Raw genomic sequence first — 19196 nt, forward strand, 5'->3', positions numbered from 1 at the left:
GACTGCCTTATGAATAGAGATGAGTGAACCTGAGGTTTGGTTTTCGAACCGAACACCAAATTTAAAAATTAAGGTTCGGGGATTGGATGCTTTACGTTTGAAAACAAAACTAGTTCCAGCAGCGCTGTGGTCAGCTGCGCTTGGTGTTCAGCCCTGTGCAAGCCGCTTGCAGTGTTTGAACGTTACACACTGGGGGGTAACCACAACGTAATCGGATGAAGTGTGCAACAAAAAAAATGTGGAAAAAGCCAACCTACCCTCCAAGAAGTGACCTGCTTATGGCTGGCTGTATGTGGGTAGAGACTCATACTGCCAATTAGTGACTTGCTCCGGGGTCCAAGTCTGTGGGGGCTAGGCTTATTTGCTGCCAGTAAACCAAACCTCCAAAAGGTTCGCTCTTCTCTACTTATGAGGCGCAGAGCTCGGGTCAGGAGACGGACTGGCTGTTCCATGCCTCGTGGTCTGTGCTCGGACCATGACACAAAAGGTGTGAATCCAGCCAAAATCAATACCATTTTTCTACAATCAGGTTGTAAATAAAAACATTTTCTAACATTTAATTACAGAAATGTGATGCAAAAAATGCTTGACCAAAACATATATTATTTCATTAGAAATTGTAGTTTGCATTTAAAATTACTAGGCTAAGAATTATTTACAGCAAGTTCTTATAGGTAAAAATAATTACCAAAATGTGACATGGCATCAAGTTAAATAAATAACAATTTCATTACATACCTAGGCCACTAATCTTCATTTGGTTTAGCACAGACATGCTTTGTCCATGTCAAATTGGATTAGTGTAGGAAGTCACTACATGGAAAATTGGTGAAATCATTTCTTTTAATAAATGCAGCGGTACTGAGCAATTTGCATGGATTAGCCCTGGGTTTATATTGTGCTGTTATAAATCGTTTTGGCTTGTTAATGATTATGGGGGAGGCTGCCGCTTTCTATCATTTACAATGTTCACACGAAAATGACAACAAAAAAATGTGCATTACGCTGTAATTGAGGAGAAATAATAGCCACCAACAGAGATGCAAACGAGATTTCCCTACTTATCGGAAAAATGCACATTTTTGCTTACAAATATAATTTTAGAAAATTGTTCAGATTATTAAGATACTATAAAAAAACAAAAAAAAAACAAATGTCCTGTGCCAATCATATTGCATATTGGTTAGATTAGCCTAATATGAAAATTAGATTACAAAAAAAAAAATAAAATCACATTTATAAAAGAAGGCACTGACTTTTGTGTATGTAAAGACTTATGTACATAATTGTATTGTGGCTCAGCTTTTTCCGTACCTTCGTATTCCTCATATTTCACTTGGAGACATGTGTCGAGTTCTTTAAGAACCTGGCAGCAAGCGATCAATTCTCCTACAGCACCACTGTAAGGCTTCACTTACACTGCACGGTGCTGAATTATCTCAGCAGGCTCTCTGTGTAATATGTATATGGACATATTGGTACCCAATGATTATTGTGAGGGAGCATTCCTAGGAACGATAATCTCAGTGCAAGCAGGCTGCTGATCATCCCGGATCATCCCAGATCATCCTGGAGGAGCAAAATGCTTGTTCAAGTGACCAATTTTAAGGAGGCTTGAAAATCACAGGACAGGCACTGCCAAAATCAATGGCAGCCTATGCGCACTGAATGATCTAATACAGATTGTTCAGTGCGTGTCATTTACGTTTGTCTGCCTGTGCACACGGGCTTTTCAAGCCTGCCGATTGGTAATTATTCACCGATTTGCAGTTCATTAATCTTTGTAGCTGCTCTTCACTCTATCTTGAAGAGAATGGATACAACTCCTAAAAAAGGAAACCTCTAAATTAACCTCTTTTCTCTTTATTTCTATTTGCTTAATAGAAACGGGATTTTCTGAACCACTTAAATTAGGTAAATAAATTTGTACCTAAAACAAAAATCCTTTCTGTTAGTTATTTTTAGGACAACTGAACACTGGCGAAATCCAGAGTTAGAGCCACTTTCACATATGTCCTCATGACAGACCTATAAATATAGTGCACATCACATACAAAAATTATTTTTTTTTAATTACTATACATCTGCTTTGCTGGTCATACTGTAGTTTCAATGTGTCTTTTTTGAGTAAGGGGGTGTGAGTATTGTATTACAAACAGAAAAAAATATATAAATTAAAAAAAAAAAAATGCTTTTCTCTGTGGGATGTAATTTTAATTTTCCACACTCCCTGAGGAAGGACGGCGAAAGGCACATCCAAACTGAAGGGACACTAGACCTGCTACATATATTTATCCCTGTTCTCCATATCTGTGCTAATATATGACAAGCCACACTCCACAGTATTTTTAAAGGGAACCTGTCACATAGAATATGCGTTCTGACCTATCAGCAGACGCATGTGTGCCCTAATTACACATCCCTACCCATCCCTGTGTTGTAAAATTAGGTACTATTAGGCTATGTTCACACACTGCGTTTTTCACCTGCGTTTTTGGTCCGTTTTTGGTCCGTTTTTGCTGCAGACATTTCTTGAGAAATTCTTGTAACCTTTCTGCAGACATTCCCCAGCAAAACCTATGGCAAAAAAAATTAGCTGTGCGCACACTGCGTTTTTTTCTTAAGAAAATTCTTTCAGCAGATTTTCTTAAGAAAAAGAATGAGCATGTCACTTCTTTTCTGCAGCTAACTGCGTTTTTTGCCATATATAATTGGCACAATAACGCAGGGAGCAACCAGCGGTAAAAACGCACCAAAAACGCACCGAAAACGCACCAAAAACGCGGCAAAAACGCAGGTGCGTTTTTGGTGCGTTTTTTAACACAGGTGCACTCTTAAGAAATTTCTTAAGAAATTTCTTAAGAAAAATCATTTTTCTAGTGTGAACATAGCCTTAAAGTAATAAAAAACGTTTTATTACTTCCATATTTCCTATGTAAATCGCAGGGTCTCTGGCCCCATAGGCGTCTCATTGCCCCGTGGGCGTTTGCATACTTTCTATGGTCTCACGCCCCTGTGGACATGATACCATGGAATCACATGAGCGACGTCCCCAGTCTGCTCCTTCAGATCCCGCGCGTGCTCACTTACCATTCCCGCAGCCTTTTTCGGGTGCTCGTTGTCAGTTTCAGACGCGCTCTGCGCATGATTAGAAGAGTCTGATCATGCGCAGAGCGCATCTGGAGCCGGTGAGTGAGCACCCGGAAAAGGTTGCGGGAATGGTAAGTGCAAACATACGCGGGATCTGAAGGAGCGACGGGGGACGTCCACAGGGGCGTGATATCAAGGGAAGTATGCAAATACCCATGGGGCAATGTGACGCCCATGGGGCCAGAGACCCTGCTATTTACATAGGAAATATTAAAGTAATAAAACGTTTTTTATTACTTTCATATTACACAATTTTACAACACAGGGATGGGTAGAGAGGTGTAATTAGGGCACACATGCGTCTGCTGATAGGTCAGAACGCATATTCTATGTGACAGGTTCCCTTTAAATGCCTCTGAGCTAGACCTCCACACTTGTATGGGAGCTATTTATGCAAATACATGAATGTGATATTGCCACTTATGCATCAGGGTTTACGGCTTGTGGCTCCACAGATATGTACCTCCACATAGGAGGCACCTGTTTAGATTTCACTACTTATTGTAATAAAGATGATTGATTTTTATCAATTCATTGTGTGGTCACTATCTACTTAGCAGGGCATACCTGTGAGTCTGCGGGATATTGAGATTTTGCAGTCTTAGGCCAAAGAAGACACCAAGGTAATCATTACTGTCACGTGTCATGGTTGTAAAAAAGTAAAATGCATATTAAGGAACTTTTACTCCATCCCATTATAAATATAGCACTTGTTATTAAAAAATAAATCTAAAAAGGACCCTGAGTGTTTTCTTCTTTTCAGAAACTAGAATCTTAATATAGAAAATATAGACGGTAGGCTATTCTGACTTATGTACTAGTTACCAACATGATTCAGTATGTTTAGAAATGCATAGCAATTATTCACTTTGGTCACTTTACCTCACTTTAGGCCAAATTCAGACATCTGTGTATTGTGGTCAGATTACCAAGATGCATGAACTGGCTGTGAGCCTCCTGGCTCAAACCTGACCGCTTCATATATGCCTATGGGCTGTCAAGTTACGGTCAAGAGAACACACAGCAGGTCCCTGTATACCGGTTCATACGTGGACCATGTTTCATGGACGTCCAAATCTGCACTAACACTCACAATGATTGGAATGGTTTCAAAGACACTGTAAAAAAGCAATCACATAGTAAGACTAGTACACTGAGTGCACCGTATTATATAAGATGTTATCTCTTTGTTATACATTATATATTATTGGTGAAATATTAATGCTCAATTGATCTAAAGATGTAGTCTGTCGTAAGTTACCAATAGTGAATATATCATATTTCATGGTGATTTTCTTGTTTGTCTAAGCTTTTCATGTTGCTCATATTGCCTTTTGGTTATACATTGAACCTCTAAAAAACAAAGTTAAGCAGATTTTCTTTTGAAAAGTTGTTGAAAAGGGTAGTCCACTACCGGTGAAGCGAGAGTTGCTGCTGCTCTCTGACATCTTCCATATGTCAATTACATCTGAAGGAAGTGAGCGTGAAGAGGCCACTGACTGGCTGCAGGGGTCACAAGACAATGTCACACAAGCTCCGAGAGAGCCAGTGTAGTCATTGCTGGAACGGCGCAGGCACCAGAGGTAAATATAGGGGCAATATAGTAATTGGGAAGGGGTTGTCTAAGTACTGAACTACCCTTTTAAGTTACAAATTTAAACCATGCATTTGACAGTGCAGTCTTTGTCAAAATAACCCCAATGTTCCGTGGGCACTAGTTTATTGTGCTCCTTCACTAACTACTTATTTAATGTAGGAAGGTGCGGAATGACCATTCGCAAACTGATTTTCCTACATCAAGCACAAAATCAAAGTTAGGCAAGATTTTAGTCTTACCGACACCTTTAATACTGGGTCAGACATCATGTTCCTTGCCAATAAAGTTCTCAGATCACTTCTGTCATATTAATCAGAGTCTGGGTTGGAGAATCCCTTTAGTTATGGGGGTCATACAAACCCATTTGTTCTTATTGCCACAGCACATTGCAGCTAGATGATAGGTGAAGCTCTCAGCAGCAAAATCCCTCCTGCAACAGGGTACCACATCAGAAGATTTCCATTTCCAGACAATCTCAGAGGACATAATTTACATTTCAAAGTAAGAGGAGCTTTCCCCAAAAACTTGAGAAGAAAAGATTTTCAATGAGATTGAAAAAGTTTGGGGTTTTGTTTGCAACTATTTTCCTAATTTACAATTGCATCACAATAAATTAGCATATCATCAAAAAGTTAATTTATCTCAGTAATTCAATACAAAAAGGGAAACTGATATATTATATAGACATCTGTCAAGTCAGCAGTCTTCCCCATGATTGTGTAGCCTACTGAACTAGACTAAGGGACCATTTTAAACACTTAGGAAGCGTTTGCAGGTGTTTTGTGGTAATTATTCTAATTTTCTGAGATAATGACTTTTGGGTTTTCATTGGCTGTAAGCCATAATCATCAACATTAACAGAAATAAACACTTGGAATAAATCACTCTGTTTGTAATGACAATATAATAATAATAATTTATTCATTTATATAGCGCTATTAATTCCATAGCGCTTTACACACATTGGGAACACTGTCCCCATTGGGGCTCACAATCTAAATTCTCTATCTGTATGTCTTTGGAGTGTGGGAGGAAACCGGAGAACCCGGAGGAAACCCACGCAAACACGGGGAGAACATACAAACTCCTTGCAGAAGGTGTCCTTGGTGGGAATTGAACCCAGGACCTCAGCGCTGCAAGACTGCAGTGCTAACCACTGAGCCACCGTGTCGCTGAATGAATTTCCCTTTTTGTATTGAATTACTGAAATAAATTAACTTTTTGATGATATTAGAATTTATTGAGAAGCACTTGTAAGTGACAATGGCTACAGAGTAAATTCTTGGTGACCAAAAGATCCATTCATTCTCTGCAGACCACTCCGGTGCTGGTGATATCTATTCAGACTTGGAATTCCTGTAACATGTAACATTTACTATTTCTACATCCAATTTCAAGTAAGAATATTTGGTGTAGCTGTCATTTAAGAACAGTAATCAACCAGTTTCTTGAAGATCATGAAATATTCTGTTGAGGAAAAACATTACGCTACTTCTATTAGAGGTTTTCAACTGCTGGTGCTGTTCAGTAGATGTCCCAGAAGATGAAACGGAAATATTCACCTTCAACCTTTCCTGGAATAATATTTCCCATTTGTACATGTTCCCGATCCCTCAAATCCTAGCAGGTCTCAAGCTTCAAACATATTGTGCACATTTGTCACAAGAATGCTAGATTCTAATGTGTATACAATAATGTAGGTAGTGAAATCACTCTAATCCATCACTGACCTATTACCAGTTCGTTGTAATAAAGGTGTTCACTAGAAGAAGCCCAAGATGTATTAAGGGCAATGTATTGCATCTTTGGATTCAGCCCTACTCAATCTGTTTTTTTTTTGCCAATAACAAAAGTAAATTGCAATCTGTGCATCTAGCTTAAGAACGAGTTCCCTTAAAGCGTTGTCATTCTATTTTTTTTGTATGAATTTGTATTAATGTAATATTCATTCGATAGCACGAGTTTAGCTTTATTTTCCAGTTACATCAACTTCAGAACTTGATTAGCAGCATTGTTGAAGTCTGGATAACAAGAGATGGAAGCAGAACCACGAACGACAGGTTAGTATCCGCCAAGTGTTCTATGGACAATGCAGGAGGACGCCAGTGTTGCCTTTTTCTTCTTGGTCACTTCACTTCACTTCATTGGCACATTCGTGATGTCATCTCCTTCTGAAAAAGAAATTAAAGGATAATATAATAATACATATCAATGACGACATTTGCATTTGAAATTATTCAACTGTTTCTTTAAAAACAACCCCATTACAACCATCTTCGACCCATGATAGCTTGCATCCTAGTGACCAAACAACTACAGTCATGGCCAAAAGTTTTGAGAATGCTACAAATATTAATTTTTACAAAGTCTACTGCTTAAGTTTTTCTAATGGCAATTTGCATATACTCCAGAATGTCATAAAGAGTGATCAGCTTAACAGCAATTACTTGCTAAGTCAATATTGGCTAAGAAAATGAACTTTAACCCCCCCCAAACACATTTCAACATCATTGCATTCCTGCCTTAAAAGGAGCAGCTAACATTGTTTTAGTGATTGTTCCATTAACATAGGTGTGGGTGTTGATGAGGACAGGGCTGGCGATCAATCAGTCATGATTAAGTAAGAATGACACCACTGGACACTTTAAAAGGAGGCTGGTGCTTGGTATAGTTTCTCTTCAGTTAACCATGGTTATCTCTAAAGAAACACATGCAGCCATCATTGCTCTGCACAAAAATGGCCTAAAAGGGAAGAGTATCGCAGCTACAAAGATTGCACCTCAGTCAACAATCTATCGCATCATCAAGAACTTCAAGGAGAGAGCTTCCATTGTTGCCAAAAAGGCTCCAGGGCGTTCAAGAAGGACCAGGAAACGCCAGGACCGTATCTTAAAACTGTTTCAGCTGCGGGATCGGACTACCAGCAGTGCCGAGCTAGCTCAGCAATGGCAGCAGGCTGGTGTGAGTGCTTCTGCACGCACTGTGAGGCGGAGACTGCTTGAGCAAGGCCTGGTTTCAAGGAGGGCAGCAAAGAAGCCACTTCTCTCCAGAAAAAACATCAGGGACCGACTGATATTCTGCAAAAGGTACAGGGAGTGGACTGCTGAGGAGTGGGGTAAAGTCATTTTCTCAGATGAATCCCCTTTTCGATTGTTTGGGACATCTGGAAAACAGCTTATTAGGAGAAGAAGAGGTGAGCGCTACCACCAGTCTTGTCTCATGCCAACTGTTAAGCATCCTGAAACGATTCATGTGTGGGGTTGCTTCTCAGCCAAGGGAATCGGCTTACTCACAGTCTTGCCTAAAAACACAGCCATGAATAAAGAATGGTACCAGAATGTCCTCCAAGAGCAACTTCTCCCAACTGTCCAAGAGCAGTTTGGCGCCCAACAATGCCTTTTCCAGCATGATGGAGCACCTTGCCATAAAGCAAAGGTGATCACTAAATGAGTCATGGAACAAAACAGAGATTTTGGGTCCATGGCCTGGAAACTCCCCAGATCTTAATCCGATTGAGAACTTTTGGCCATGACTGTAGTGCAGAGTGTTATAAATTCTATTGACTGGTGGAAAGATTAAGACATTTAACAACATTCAAAATTACCTCCAGAATATATGCAATGGTTATAAAAAGTCTACACACAACTCTTAAAATGCCAGGTATAAAAAAAAATCATACCAAGAAGAATAATTTTAGAACTTTTTCCAGCTTTAATGTCACCGATTATCTGTACAAATTTATTGAGAAACAAACTAAAATCATTTTGAGTGGGAAAAGAAAAAAAACCCCTAAAACAATGTGGTTGCATAAGTTTGAACACCCTCTTATAAATGGAAATGTGGTTGCGTTTAAACCCCTGTTAAATACACTGCTCAAAAAAATTAAAGGGAACACTTAACCAGCCAAACAGAACTCCAATTTAATCAAACGTCTGTAAAATCAAACTGTCCTTTTAGGAAGCAACACTGATTGACAATCAATTTCACATGCTGTTTGAGTAAATGGAATAGACATCAGATGGAAATTATTGGTGATTATCAAGACAAACTCAATAATGGAGTGTTTCTGCAGGTGGGGACCGACCACATCTCAGTACCAATGCTTTCTGCCTGATGTTTTGGTCACTTATGAGTGTTGGTTGTGCTCTCACACTCATGGTAGCATGAGACGGACTCTACAACCCACACAAGTGGCACAGGTAGTGCAGCTCATCCAGAAGGGCACATCAATGTGAGCTGTGGCAAGGTTTGCTGTGTCTGTCAGCGTAGTGTCCAGGGGATGGAGGCGCTACCAGGGGAAAGGCCAGTACACCAGGAAACATTGAGGGGGCCGTAGGAGGGCAACAACCCAGCAGCAGGACAGCTACCTCCGCCTTTGTGCAAGGAGGAACAGGAGGAGCACTGCCAGAACCCTGCAAAATGACCTCCAGCAGGCCACAAATGTGCATGTGTCTGCACAAACGGTTAGAAACTGACTCCATGAGGATGTCATGAGGGCCCGACTGTTGTGAATGCTGTCTGGTGGAGCTCCGCCCTTGGACTCCCTCCTGTGGTGGTGGTTGTTAGTGGGTTGGATTCTGTTCCTCAGTTCTACACACCTGGTTGGCAGCTCAAACCTTGATTCTGGATATAGGCGTGTGCTGGCTGTTTGTCTTTGCCAGTTGTCTGAAATTCCTGAGTGAATAGGAATCTGTCTCTTGTCCTCCTGGCTGCCCGCTATCAAGCTAAGTTCTTTGTTTTGCTTCATACTTTTTGTGTGTTATTTGCTTATTGTTTCTGTGAATTATCTCAGAAGGTTTTTGTATTGTATCCTGTTTTGTTTGTGCCTTCAGATAAGGAAGATTTATCTTCCTAGTCAGTCTTTGCTATTTATCTTAGCAAGGGTTAAGCTGGGTTCACACTAAGCGACAGCGACAACGACGTCGCTGTTACGTCACCATTTTCGGTGACGTAACAGCGACCTTGTAAGTCGCTGTTATGATCGCTGCTTAGCTGTCAAACACAGCAGAAGCAGCGATCATAACGTCGCTGTGCTACATGTGCAGAGAGCAGGGAGCCGCGCTTAGCGCTGGCTCCTTGCTCTCCTAGGTACAGTACACATCGGGTTAATTAACCCGATGTGTGCTGCAGCTACATGTCACAGTGCAGAGAGCAAGGAGCCGCGCGCACTGCTTAGCGCTGGCTCCTTGCTCTCCTTGCTACAGTATACATCGGGTTAATTACCCGATGCATACTGCAGCCACATGTCACAGAGCAGGGAGCCGGCACTGGCAGCAAGAGCGGAGGCTGGTAACCAGCGTAAACATCGGGTAACCAGGGAAAGGTTTTCCCTTGGTTACCCGATGTTTACGCTGGTTACAGCTTACCGCAGCTGCCAGTGCCGGCTCCTGATCGCTTCATTTCGTCGCTCTCTCGCTGTCACACACAGCGATGTGTGTGTCACAGCGGGAGAGTGACGACCAAAAAATGAAGCTGGACATTCAGCAACGACCGGCGACCTCACAGCAGGGGCCAGGTCGTTGCTGGATGTCACACACAGCGACAGCGACGGGACGTCGCTGCAACGTCACAGAAAATGGTGACGTAGCAGCGACGTCGTTGTCGTCGTCGTTATGTGTGACACCAGCTTTAGTCGGCAGGGTAATTGCTAGTTTTTTCCTACAGTTGCACCAGAGTCTTGTACGGATTGTGAACATGCGAGTATTAGATTAGAGTATTTTGCACATTCCGTGTAGAAAGTTTTGATAAGATTTTTCATGCCGACCGCAAGAGTTCCCTATACTGTCTTTTGTATTTAGTATAGTGTGGCCTCTCTTTGCTCCATCTTGCTCATACGGTGTATGTCTTTTTTCATCTTTGCTCACAGTCTGTACATGTAGGAGGCTGCCTATTTTTCTTTGGGGAAATCTGCTCTGAAGCAAGATAGTTTCTTTCCACTTTCTGCCTTGTAGGTTATGTAGTCCTCCGGCTGGGTTTGAGGCATCTAGGTTGTTAGGCATGCTGCCCAGCTACTTCTAGTGTGGTGTTAAGTTCAGGGCTTACGGTCGGTACTTTATTACCTACGACTCAGGTGAACTGTGTTCATGGTAGTCATTGAACATCGGATCATAAACACCAGACGTCCAAAGATGGGGGTTGTTCTAATTGCCCAACACCGTGCAGGACGAATGGCATTTGCCACAGAACACCAGGATTGGCAAATTCGCCATTGGCGCCCTGTGCTCTTCACAGATGAAAGCAGGTTTACACTGAGCACATGTGACAGATGTGACAGAGTCTGAAGATGCCGTGGAAAGCGATCTGCTGTCTGCAACATACTTCAGCATGTTAGCTTTGGCAGTAGGTCATTAGTGGTATGGGGTGGCATTTCTTTCGAGGGCCGCACAGCCCTCCATGTGCTCGCCAGAGGAGCCTGACTGCCATTAGGTAAAGAGAGTAGATCCTCAGACCTCTTGTGACACCATATGCTGGGCCCTGGGTTCCTCCTAATGCAGGACAATGCCAGACCTCATGTGGCTCTAGTGTGTTAGCAGTTCCTGCAAGATGAAGGCATTGAAGCTATGAAGCCCGTTCCCCAGACCTGAATCCAACTGAGCATATCTGGGACATCATGATTCGCTCCCTCCACCAACGTCACTTTGCACCACAGACTGTCCAGGAGTTGGCAGATGCTTTAGTCCAGGTCTGGGAGGAGATCCCTCAAGAGACCATCCACAACCTCATCAGGAGCATGCCCAGGCGTTGTAGGGAGGTCCTACAGGTACGTGGAGGTCTCACAACATACAGAGCCTCATTTTGACTTGTTTCCACTTTCATTTTGTCTTGTTTTGATTTTCATTTTGACTTGTTTCCACTTTCATTTTGCGTGTCTTCAAATCCAGGCCTCCATTGGTTAAAACATTTGATTTCCATTGATTATTTTTGTGTGACATTCAACTTTGTACAGAACAAAGTATTCAATGAGAATACTTCATTCATTTAGCTCTAGGATGTGTTATTTGAGTGTTCCCTTTAATTTTTTGAACAGTTTAGTTCACTGCTGCCATCATTTACAGTCATTTTGATTAACCCTATAAAAAAATAGCTGTTCTAGTAGGATTCTCCTGATATATTCTATAAAAAGTCATGGTCTATTAATAATTTATAACACAGCAAAGGGATCTCGTTGTTGGAAGCGATCAGTTAGGAGAACAGTACAAAAAATTTCCAAGGCATTAGATATACCATGTCATGCCCCTCAAAAATTGCTGAAAAGACCAGAAGAAAATTGGAGGAGGCTGTCAAAATATCTACAGCAACATTAAAGGAGCTGTTAGAATTTCTGAAAAGTACTGCTTACGTATAGCATGCAACAACTATCTTATGTATTTTATGTGTCTGGCCTGTGGGGTAGTGTAGCAAGATGGAAGCCTTCTCTTACAAAGAATACATCAAAAACCTGGCTATGTTTTGTCAAAACTTATATGAAGTTTGCCAAAGTCATGCGGGAAAACATGTTATGGTATGAGACCAAGCTTGGACTTTTTGGCCATAATTCCAACACGTATTGTTTTGGACAAATCCAATACTGCACATAACCAAAAGAACACCATACCCACAATGAATCATGGTGATGACAACATTATGCTTTAGAGCTGTTTTTCAGCAGCTGGAACTTGGGCTTTGGTCACAGTTGAGAGGATTATTAACAGTTCCAAATATCAGTCAATTTTGCATCAAAATGTTGAGGCCTCGGCTACAAAGTTGAAGATCAAGAGGAATTACAGCTTTTATCATGACAATGACCATAAGCATTTCTTCAAATCCACAAAATAGTGGCTTCCTTTTAATATCAATCTTTTGAAATGGCCGAGCCAGAGTAGATACCTAAATCAAAACTGAAAATCTGTTGACTTGAAGAGGACTGTACACGGGAGATGCCCTCACAATCTGACAAATTTGGAGCTACTACAAGGAAGAGTGTACTAAGATTGCCAATTCTAGATGTGCCATGCTGATAAGCTCCTGCCAAAAGAGACTGAATGCTGTCAAAGGGTACTTCAACAGTGTTATGGCCCAGTCACACTAAACAACTTACCAGCGATCCCAACAACGATACAACCTGATAGGGATCGCTGGTAAGTAGCTAGGAGGTCGCTGGTGAGATGTCACACTTAGCGACGCTCCAGCGATCCCACCAGCAACCTGACCTGGCAGGGATCGCTGGAGCGTCGCTACACTTGGAAGCATGCTGTGCTTGGTAACTAAGGTAAATATCGGGTAACCAACCCGATATTTACCTTGGTTACCAGCGCTCACCGCTTAGCACTGTCTCCCTGCACACCTAGCCACAGTACACATCGGGTTAATTACCCGATGTGTACTCTGCTACATGTGCAGGTAGCAGGGAGCCGGCTTCTGCGGACGCTGGTAACCACGGTAAACATCGGGTAACCAAGATGCACTTCCCTTGGTTACTCGATATTTACCTTAGTTACCAGCGTCTGCAGCTCTCACGCTGTCAGTGTCGGCTCCCTGCACACATAGCCAGTCTACACATCGGGCAGTTAACCCGATGTGTACTCTGGCTAGAAGTGCAGGGAGCCAGCACTAAGTGGTGTGCGCTGGTAACCAAGGTAAATATCGGGTAACCAAGGTAAGGGCTTCTTAGTTACCCGATGTTTACCGTGGATACCAGCGTCCCCAGAAGTCGGCTCCCTGCTACCTGCACATTCAGTTGTTGCTCTATCGCTGTCACACACAGCGATGTGTGCTTCACAGCGGGAGAGCAACAATAAAAAAATGGTCCAGGACATTCAGCAACCACCAACGACCTCACAGCAGGGGCCAGGTTGTTGCTGGATGTCATACACAGCAACATCACTAGCAAGTTGTGCCTCAGCAGCGATGTTGCTAGCGATGTTGCTTAGTGTGACGGTACCTTTAGTTTAAGGGTCTATTATACATGTTTATGGAACCATGATACTTTAGTTTTTTATTTTTTCTTTTCAGACCCAAAAAAGATTTCAGTTTGTACGGTATTTCATTTGAATTGTACAGATTTTGGCTGACCGTAAAGCTGGAAAATTTTCTGAAATTATTCTATTTGACATGATTTATTATACTCGTACATGACAAAAACCTGCCATATTAACAGAAATGTGTAGACTTTTTATATCCATTGCAAGTGTGTCAGAATTTTGTTTCACCATTAAAAAAAAAAAAAATAAAAAAAAAAAAAAAAGATATAAGACTTTCTAAACTATAACTTGACCTAGAAATAAACTAGTCCTCATACATCTGTGTCAATGAAAAAAGTTATGGGATGGGAAAAAAAAATGCATGGAAAGGCTACAACCCTTCCCCATTTAAGTAACCTTTAGTTTTCTGATCCTAAACAATTTTAACTTGGAGCAGAATCATTCAGTACTTCTGCTCTGTATTCTTAAGAAGATCCACAAGGTGTCAGCAGAGGAATGCTATAATGCAGATGCCCACTACACAGCAGAAAACTAATATTCCAATGAATCCCTATAATAAAGTTAACTGCAAAGAGAACAATTGTGCTAATCAGAACAACAATAACCCAATTCAGTACTGGCTAAAGCTGTTCATTTTTTTTTCCATCACTTGGGTTAGTCATGTATATTATGAGCACATTCATTAATGCAGACATTACAAGCAAATACTACTAACCTATACACTTCTGTGTGAATATCGTAGTGCTGAATGCAACCTTATTATTCAGCTGGCATGTTTAAAGGGAACCTGTGAGGTGCAATATGCACCCATAACCACAAGCAGTTCTGGGTACATATTGCTATTTCCTGCCTAAATGTCCCAGCCTATAGTAGCATTGACATAGGGATCTTTAGAAAAAGTATTTCTAAAGATCCATATATGTTATGTTAATGAAGCCAGCGACTAGTTGTGAGGGCGTTACTTCCCCTGGCTAATCGTCCCCCTTAGCATGTTAGTAAGTCCGTGTGGGAGTGCTAACATGCTAATGAATGTGCAGTGAGATGGTTGCGCTCACCTCTGCTGCCATCGCATCAGAGTCCTGATTTTGAATCAGTGCGCATGATCTCGTACTAACATGCACTAACATGCTAAGGGGGCCGACTAGCCAAGGGAAGCAACGCCTTCATGACTAGTTCCTGGCCTCATTAGCATATCATGTGATCTTTAGAAATACTTTTTCTAAAGATCTCCTAATCTATGCTAGTGTATACAGGGACGGTTAGGCAGGGATTAGCAATATACACCCAGAACTGCTCGTGGATCTGGGTGCATATTGCTCCTGACAGGTTCCCTTTAAATCCTTAGCTACAGGATTAAAAACAGCATCAACAAAAAAAGTCAAACTTTGTTCTTCAACTAAAAAAACAACAATGATATTCATCCTAATGAAATTAATATTCCTAATTTTTGCCATCTCTAATTTTACAGTAAGTAAATAAAATGTCATTTACTCAGAAACCTAAATGTAGTATATTAATCTATATACAGATATACTAGGACCACTGTTCTATATTCTACCACACCCACAAATCGTTTTAAGATTTGGCAGCTATGGGGACCCATCTAATCACTGCCATAAACTATATTTTGGGAAGACACTTTGTTAAACTGGACTCGTTTGAAATATTTTTACCTCCATTTTAATCCCCCTAGTCATTAGCATTGAACAGATTTCTATGAAATGTCTCTAAAACAGCTTCATAAATCCAAATAATCTTTAACGTGAAGATAAGGCATGTCTCCTGATCCAAGACTTCTTAAAGTATTAATGAAACCATAAAAGAATAGGCAGTAATTGTATGTGTAAATCATAGCACTGGGCATGAAAACTTGCTCCAGAGGTGTTTGATGGAAATCGTGTGTGGCGCAACAAATCAATTTGGTTTTGGACAAGAGCCACTATCTCATTGTTAATCTTTGCTAGTGATTTAGGTAGTGAGCTAAACAGATGATTGAAACCCTCACACCCCAGTGCAGGCCGATAATCAAGAACTTATCTCGGGGGAAATTGATAGTGACATAAGGCAAGTACAAGTATAGCTATAAATTACTCACCTCGGTGCAATCGTATTTATATCTAATGCTCATTGTTTTCAGTGGAACAGTAAGCTTTGGCCTTTTAGAAATAGTTAAAATTGGTATTAAGCAATGTTGCTTTTAAAGGGGATGTCCTAACTTAATGGTTTATCACCTTGTCATAGAATAGCTGATAACTTAGGATTACAGCATAGGGGGGAGGTGAGGAGAGGCAAATGGGGTAAGACGACGGCTGGCCATTTCGCACAATATGTGCTTCGGCAGGTCCAGTAATGTAATTACAGGACCTGCCGATGCACATATTGTGCGAAACGGCCAGCCGTTGTTCTACCCCATTTGCCTCTCCTCACCTCCCCCCTATGCTGTACCCTATCCACATGTAACATAAAAAATAAAAATCCACGTATGAAGATACGGTGTTGCTGCCTTTTCTATCCTGGATTGGATTTTAGCACATGGACTTTTAGCGACCGATCAGGAGGATCAGCAGTGCCCGATGAATCTTACTGAATCCTTATGTATGGTAATCTTTTTCTTTCTCCTATGCTTTCCTGTAAAATAAATAGCTGAAGCAGGAGCCTCTCCCTCTGCCCTGTTTGCAAAGATCATTTCCCTAGCCTCGAACTAAAGATCCATTTCCACTGACTGACCAGCGGGCCAAAATGGCTGATCGGTAAGCTTTTATAGACTGGCGGTCGTTTAGCAGCCTGTTTACACAGGCAGAACAAAGTAATCGACTACTCATTGTACGTAGGCTGCCATTATTCCCGACAGTCGATAATTCACAGCTGAGAACGACGATCTTTTCCACAAAAGATAACTTTACCGATAAATGAGTCTTTTTCCTGTTCATTGGATAATCGTCAGCCTGTTTACATTGCAAGACAATCGCCAAACAAATGTTTTTAAGAACGATTGCTTCACAATTATCTTTCTGTAGATGCAGCTTAACTCCCATCTGCTCAGAATTTACTAACTGATCATAGAACATTGTGCAGGAAATTAACCCCTCTATTTGGTATTTTCCTTTACAAGGTGTTTGGTTGAGGAGCATAGAGAAACCTATTTACTTCTATCATTCTTTCTACGTTTAATGCGCAGTTAAACATAATTTTTGGCATGATGGCCCTGTAACCTCAGAATCCGTTCAGTTACATACAAAAAAACCCTCCAAACTCTGACCAGTAACTGTAAACAGAATAAAGCAAGTGTGAACAAGTGCAAGCTGCTATGACTGCATTAAGCACAAATAAAAGCAGCTCTCTGTAAGAGCCAAGATATATGTGAACAATGAACATATGAGGCTTCAACTGCATTACTACTATTTGAAATGTGTAAGCTTATAGTCTGGGAGAGGCATGATTTTAGGTTGGTGTCCCATTGCAGAAGGATACCTTGGCACAGCTGATCACAGCTGATTCAAATCAATACAATTTAATAGGAAGATGGGATGAGTTGCACATTGAAATTGCATGTATCCATAGAGTGAAAGTCTTGTAACTAAAGACATTGTCCAGCTAAGGCCTAGGGTGAAAGCATGATAAGGTCCATGCTGGGATCAGAATACATACCTTCACTAAAGGCCCAGTCACACTAAACAACTTACCAGCGATCCCAACAACGATACAACCTGATAGGGATCGCTGGTAAGTTGCTAGGAGGTTGCTGGTGAGATGTCACACTGCGACGCTCCAGCGATCCCACCAGCAACCTGACCTGGCAGGGATCGCTGGAGCGTCGCTACACGGGTTGCTGGTGAGCTGTCACACAGGCAGATCTCACCAGCAAACAGTGACCAGCCCCCAGCGCCGCGTGGAAGCGATGCTGCGCTTGGTAACTAAGGTAAATATCGGGTAACCAACCCGATATTTACCTTGGTTACCAGCGCACACCGCTTAGCGCTGGCTCCCTGCACACTTAGCCACAGTACACATCAGGTTAATTACCCAATGTGTACTCTGCTACGTGTGCAGGCAGCAGGAGCCGGCTTCTGCGGACGCTGGTAACCACGGTAAACATTGGGTAAACAAGAAGCCCATCCCTTGGTTACCCGATATTTACCTTCGTTACCAGCGTCTGCCGCTCTCACACTGCCAGTGCCGGCTCCCTGTTCCCTGCACTCCTAACCACAGTACACATCGGGTTAATTACCCGATGTGTACTGTGGCTACATGTGCAGCGAGCAGGGAGCCGGCACTGGCAGTGAGAGCGGCGGACGCTGGTAACGAAGGTAAATATCGGGTAACCAAGGGAAGGGCTTCTTGGTTACCCGATGTTTACCATGGTTACCAGCCTCCGCAGAAGCCGGCTCCTGCTGCCTGCACATTCAGTTGTTGCTCTGTCGCTGTCACACACAGCGATGTGTGCTTCACAGCGGGAGAGCAACAACTAAAAAATGGCCCAGGACATTCAGCAACAACCAACGACCTCACAGCAGGGGCCAGGTTGTTGCTGGATGTCACACACAGCGACATCACTAGCAACGTCACAAAAGTTGTTCCTTAGCAGCGATGTTGCTAGCGATGTTGCTTAGTGTGACGTGGTCTTAACTGGTGGATCTATTGACATGCACCATACGCTTCATATACATATTGAAGGCAGTTAGTTTAGGATAAATTATCTAATGGTCAAGCTGGGTTATTGGGATCAGAAAATGAACCATATATCACAGAAGTGGGAAGTTGGCCTGGTGAGAAGAATTTACTTTTGGCCATGTTTGCATTGCAATGGATTTCTTCGTATGGAAGAACAAGAACCTTGGGATCTATACCCATTTTTAGTAAGAAATATACAGCTCAGTGATTGAGAATACAGCTGTATTCACACAGCCTTCATCGCCAACTCTTTCTCTTCTCCAGTATGTAAAACAAAGACTGTATTTACCTGCCTGGACTACATGGGTGCAGCATTAAAGTGCATTTATCCTTATAATCAAACAATAGCTTTTAAAACAAAAAAAAAAGGAAAATAGAGCTGTTATTAATCTTTGGATTTAATAGATGAATAAAGATCTGCTCGTTTATGGACCGGAGACTGGACCCTGTCCGATTTAAACAATAATCAACCATTAAGTAATTTTTGTTTGTATTGTCTGCTTTACAATGCCACCATATAGTTTGCCACCAGGATTTTTCATGTGCATGACCACGGAGGAAGACAACAATCACTTGCTACGACATATGAGGTCAAACCAGTCTTAGGTAAGCAACATCCAGCCAGACTAGTCCTCTCTAATTTACACATGACAAATGGTGCAGAAAGTTGATTTCTACAAGATAAAAAAGTTTTCAAATCGATCATCAAGGGCTGTGTTCCAATGCAGGAATAAGCCAATTTACCATAATAGTGGTGGATTAGCAGGCCTGACAGGTTTCCTTTACAGTGCAGCTTCAGAATAAACTTATCTGTGTAC

The 19196-nt window shown here is 41.7% G+C and overlaps 1 protein-coding gene across 1 annotated transcript in view; it reads right to left on the minus strand.

Moving 5' to 3' along the window:
* Positions 1–3470: 3470 nt before the first annotated feature.
* Positions 3471–19196, minus strand: part of MOB3B (MOB kinase activator 3B) — a 125773-nt gene continuing 110047 nt past the window's right edge. The window contains exon 4 of the mRNA XM_075316901.1: positions 3471–6918. Within this exon, the coding sequence (XP_075173016.1) occupies positions 6889–6918 (30 nt within the window). The 3' untranslated portion in view covers positions 3471–6888. The remainder of the gene's footprint in view (positions 6919–19196) is intronic.

The sequence above is a fragment of the Anomaloglossus baeobatrachus genome, chromosome 1 (genome assembly GCF_048569485.1).
Source record: "Anomaloglossus baeobatrachus isolate aAnoBae1 chromosome 1, aAnoBae1.hap1, whole genome shotgun sequence".
Lineage (NCBI taxonomy): Eukaryota > Metazoa > Chordata > Amphibia > Anura > Aromobatidae > Anomaloglossus > Anomaloglossus baeobatrachus.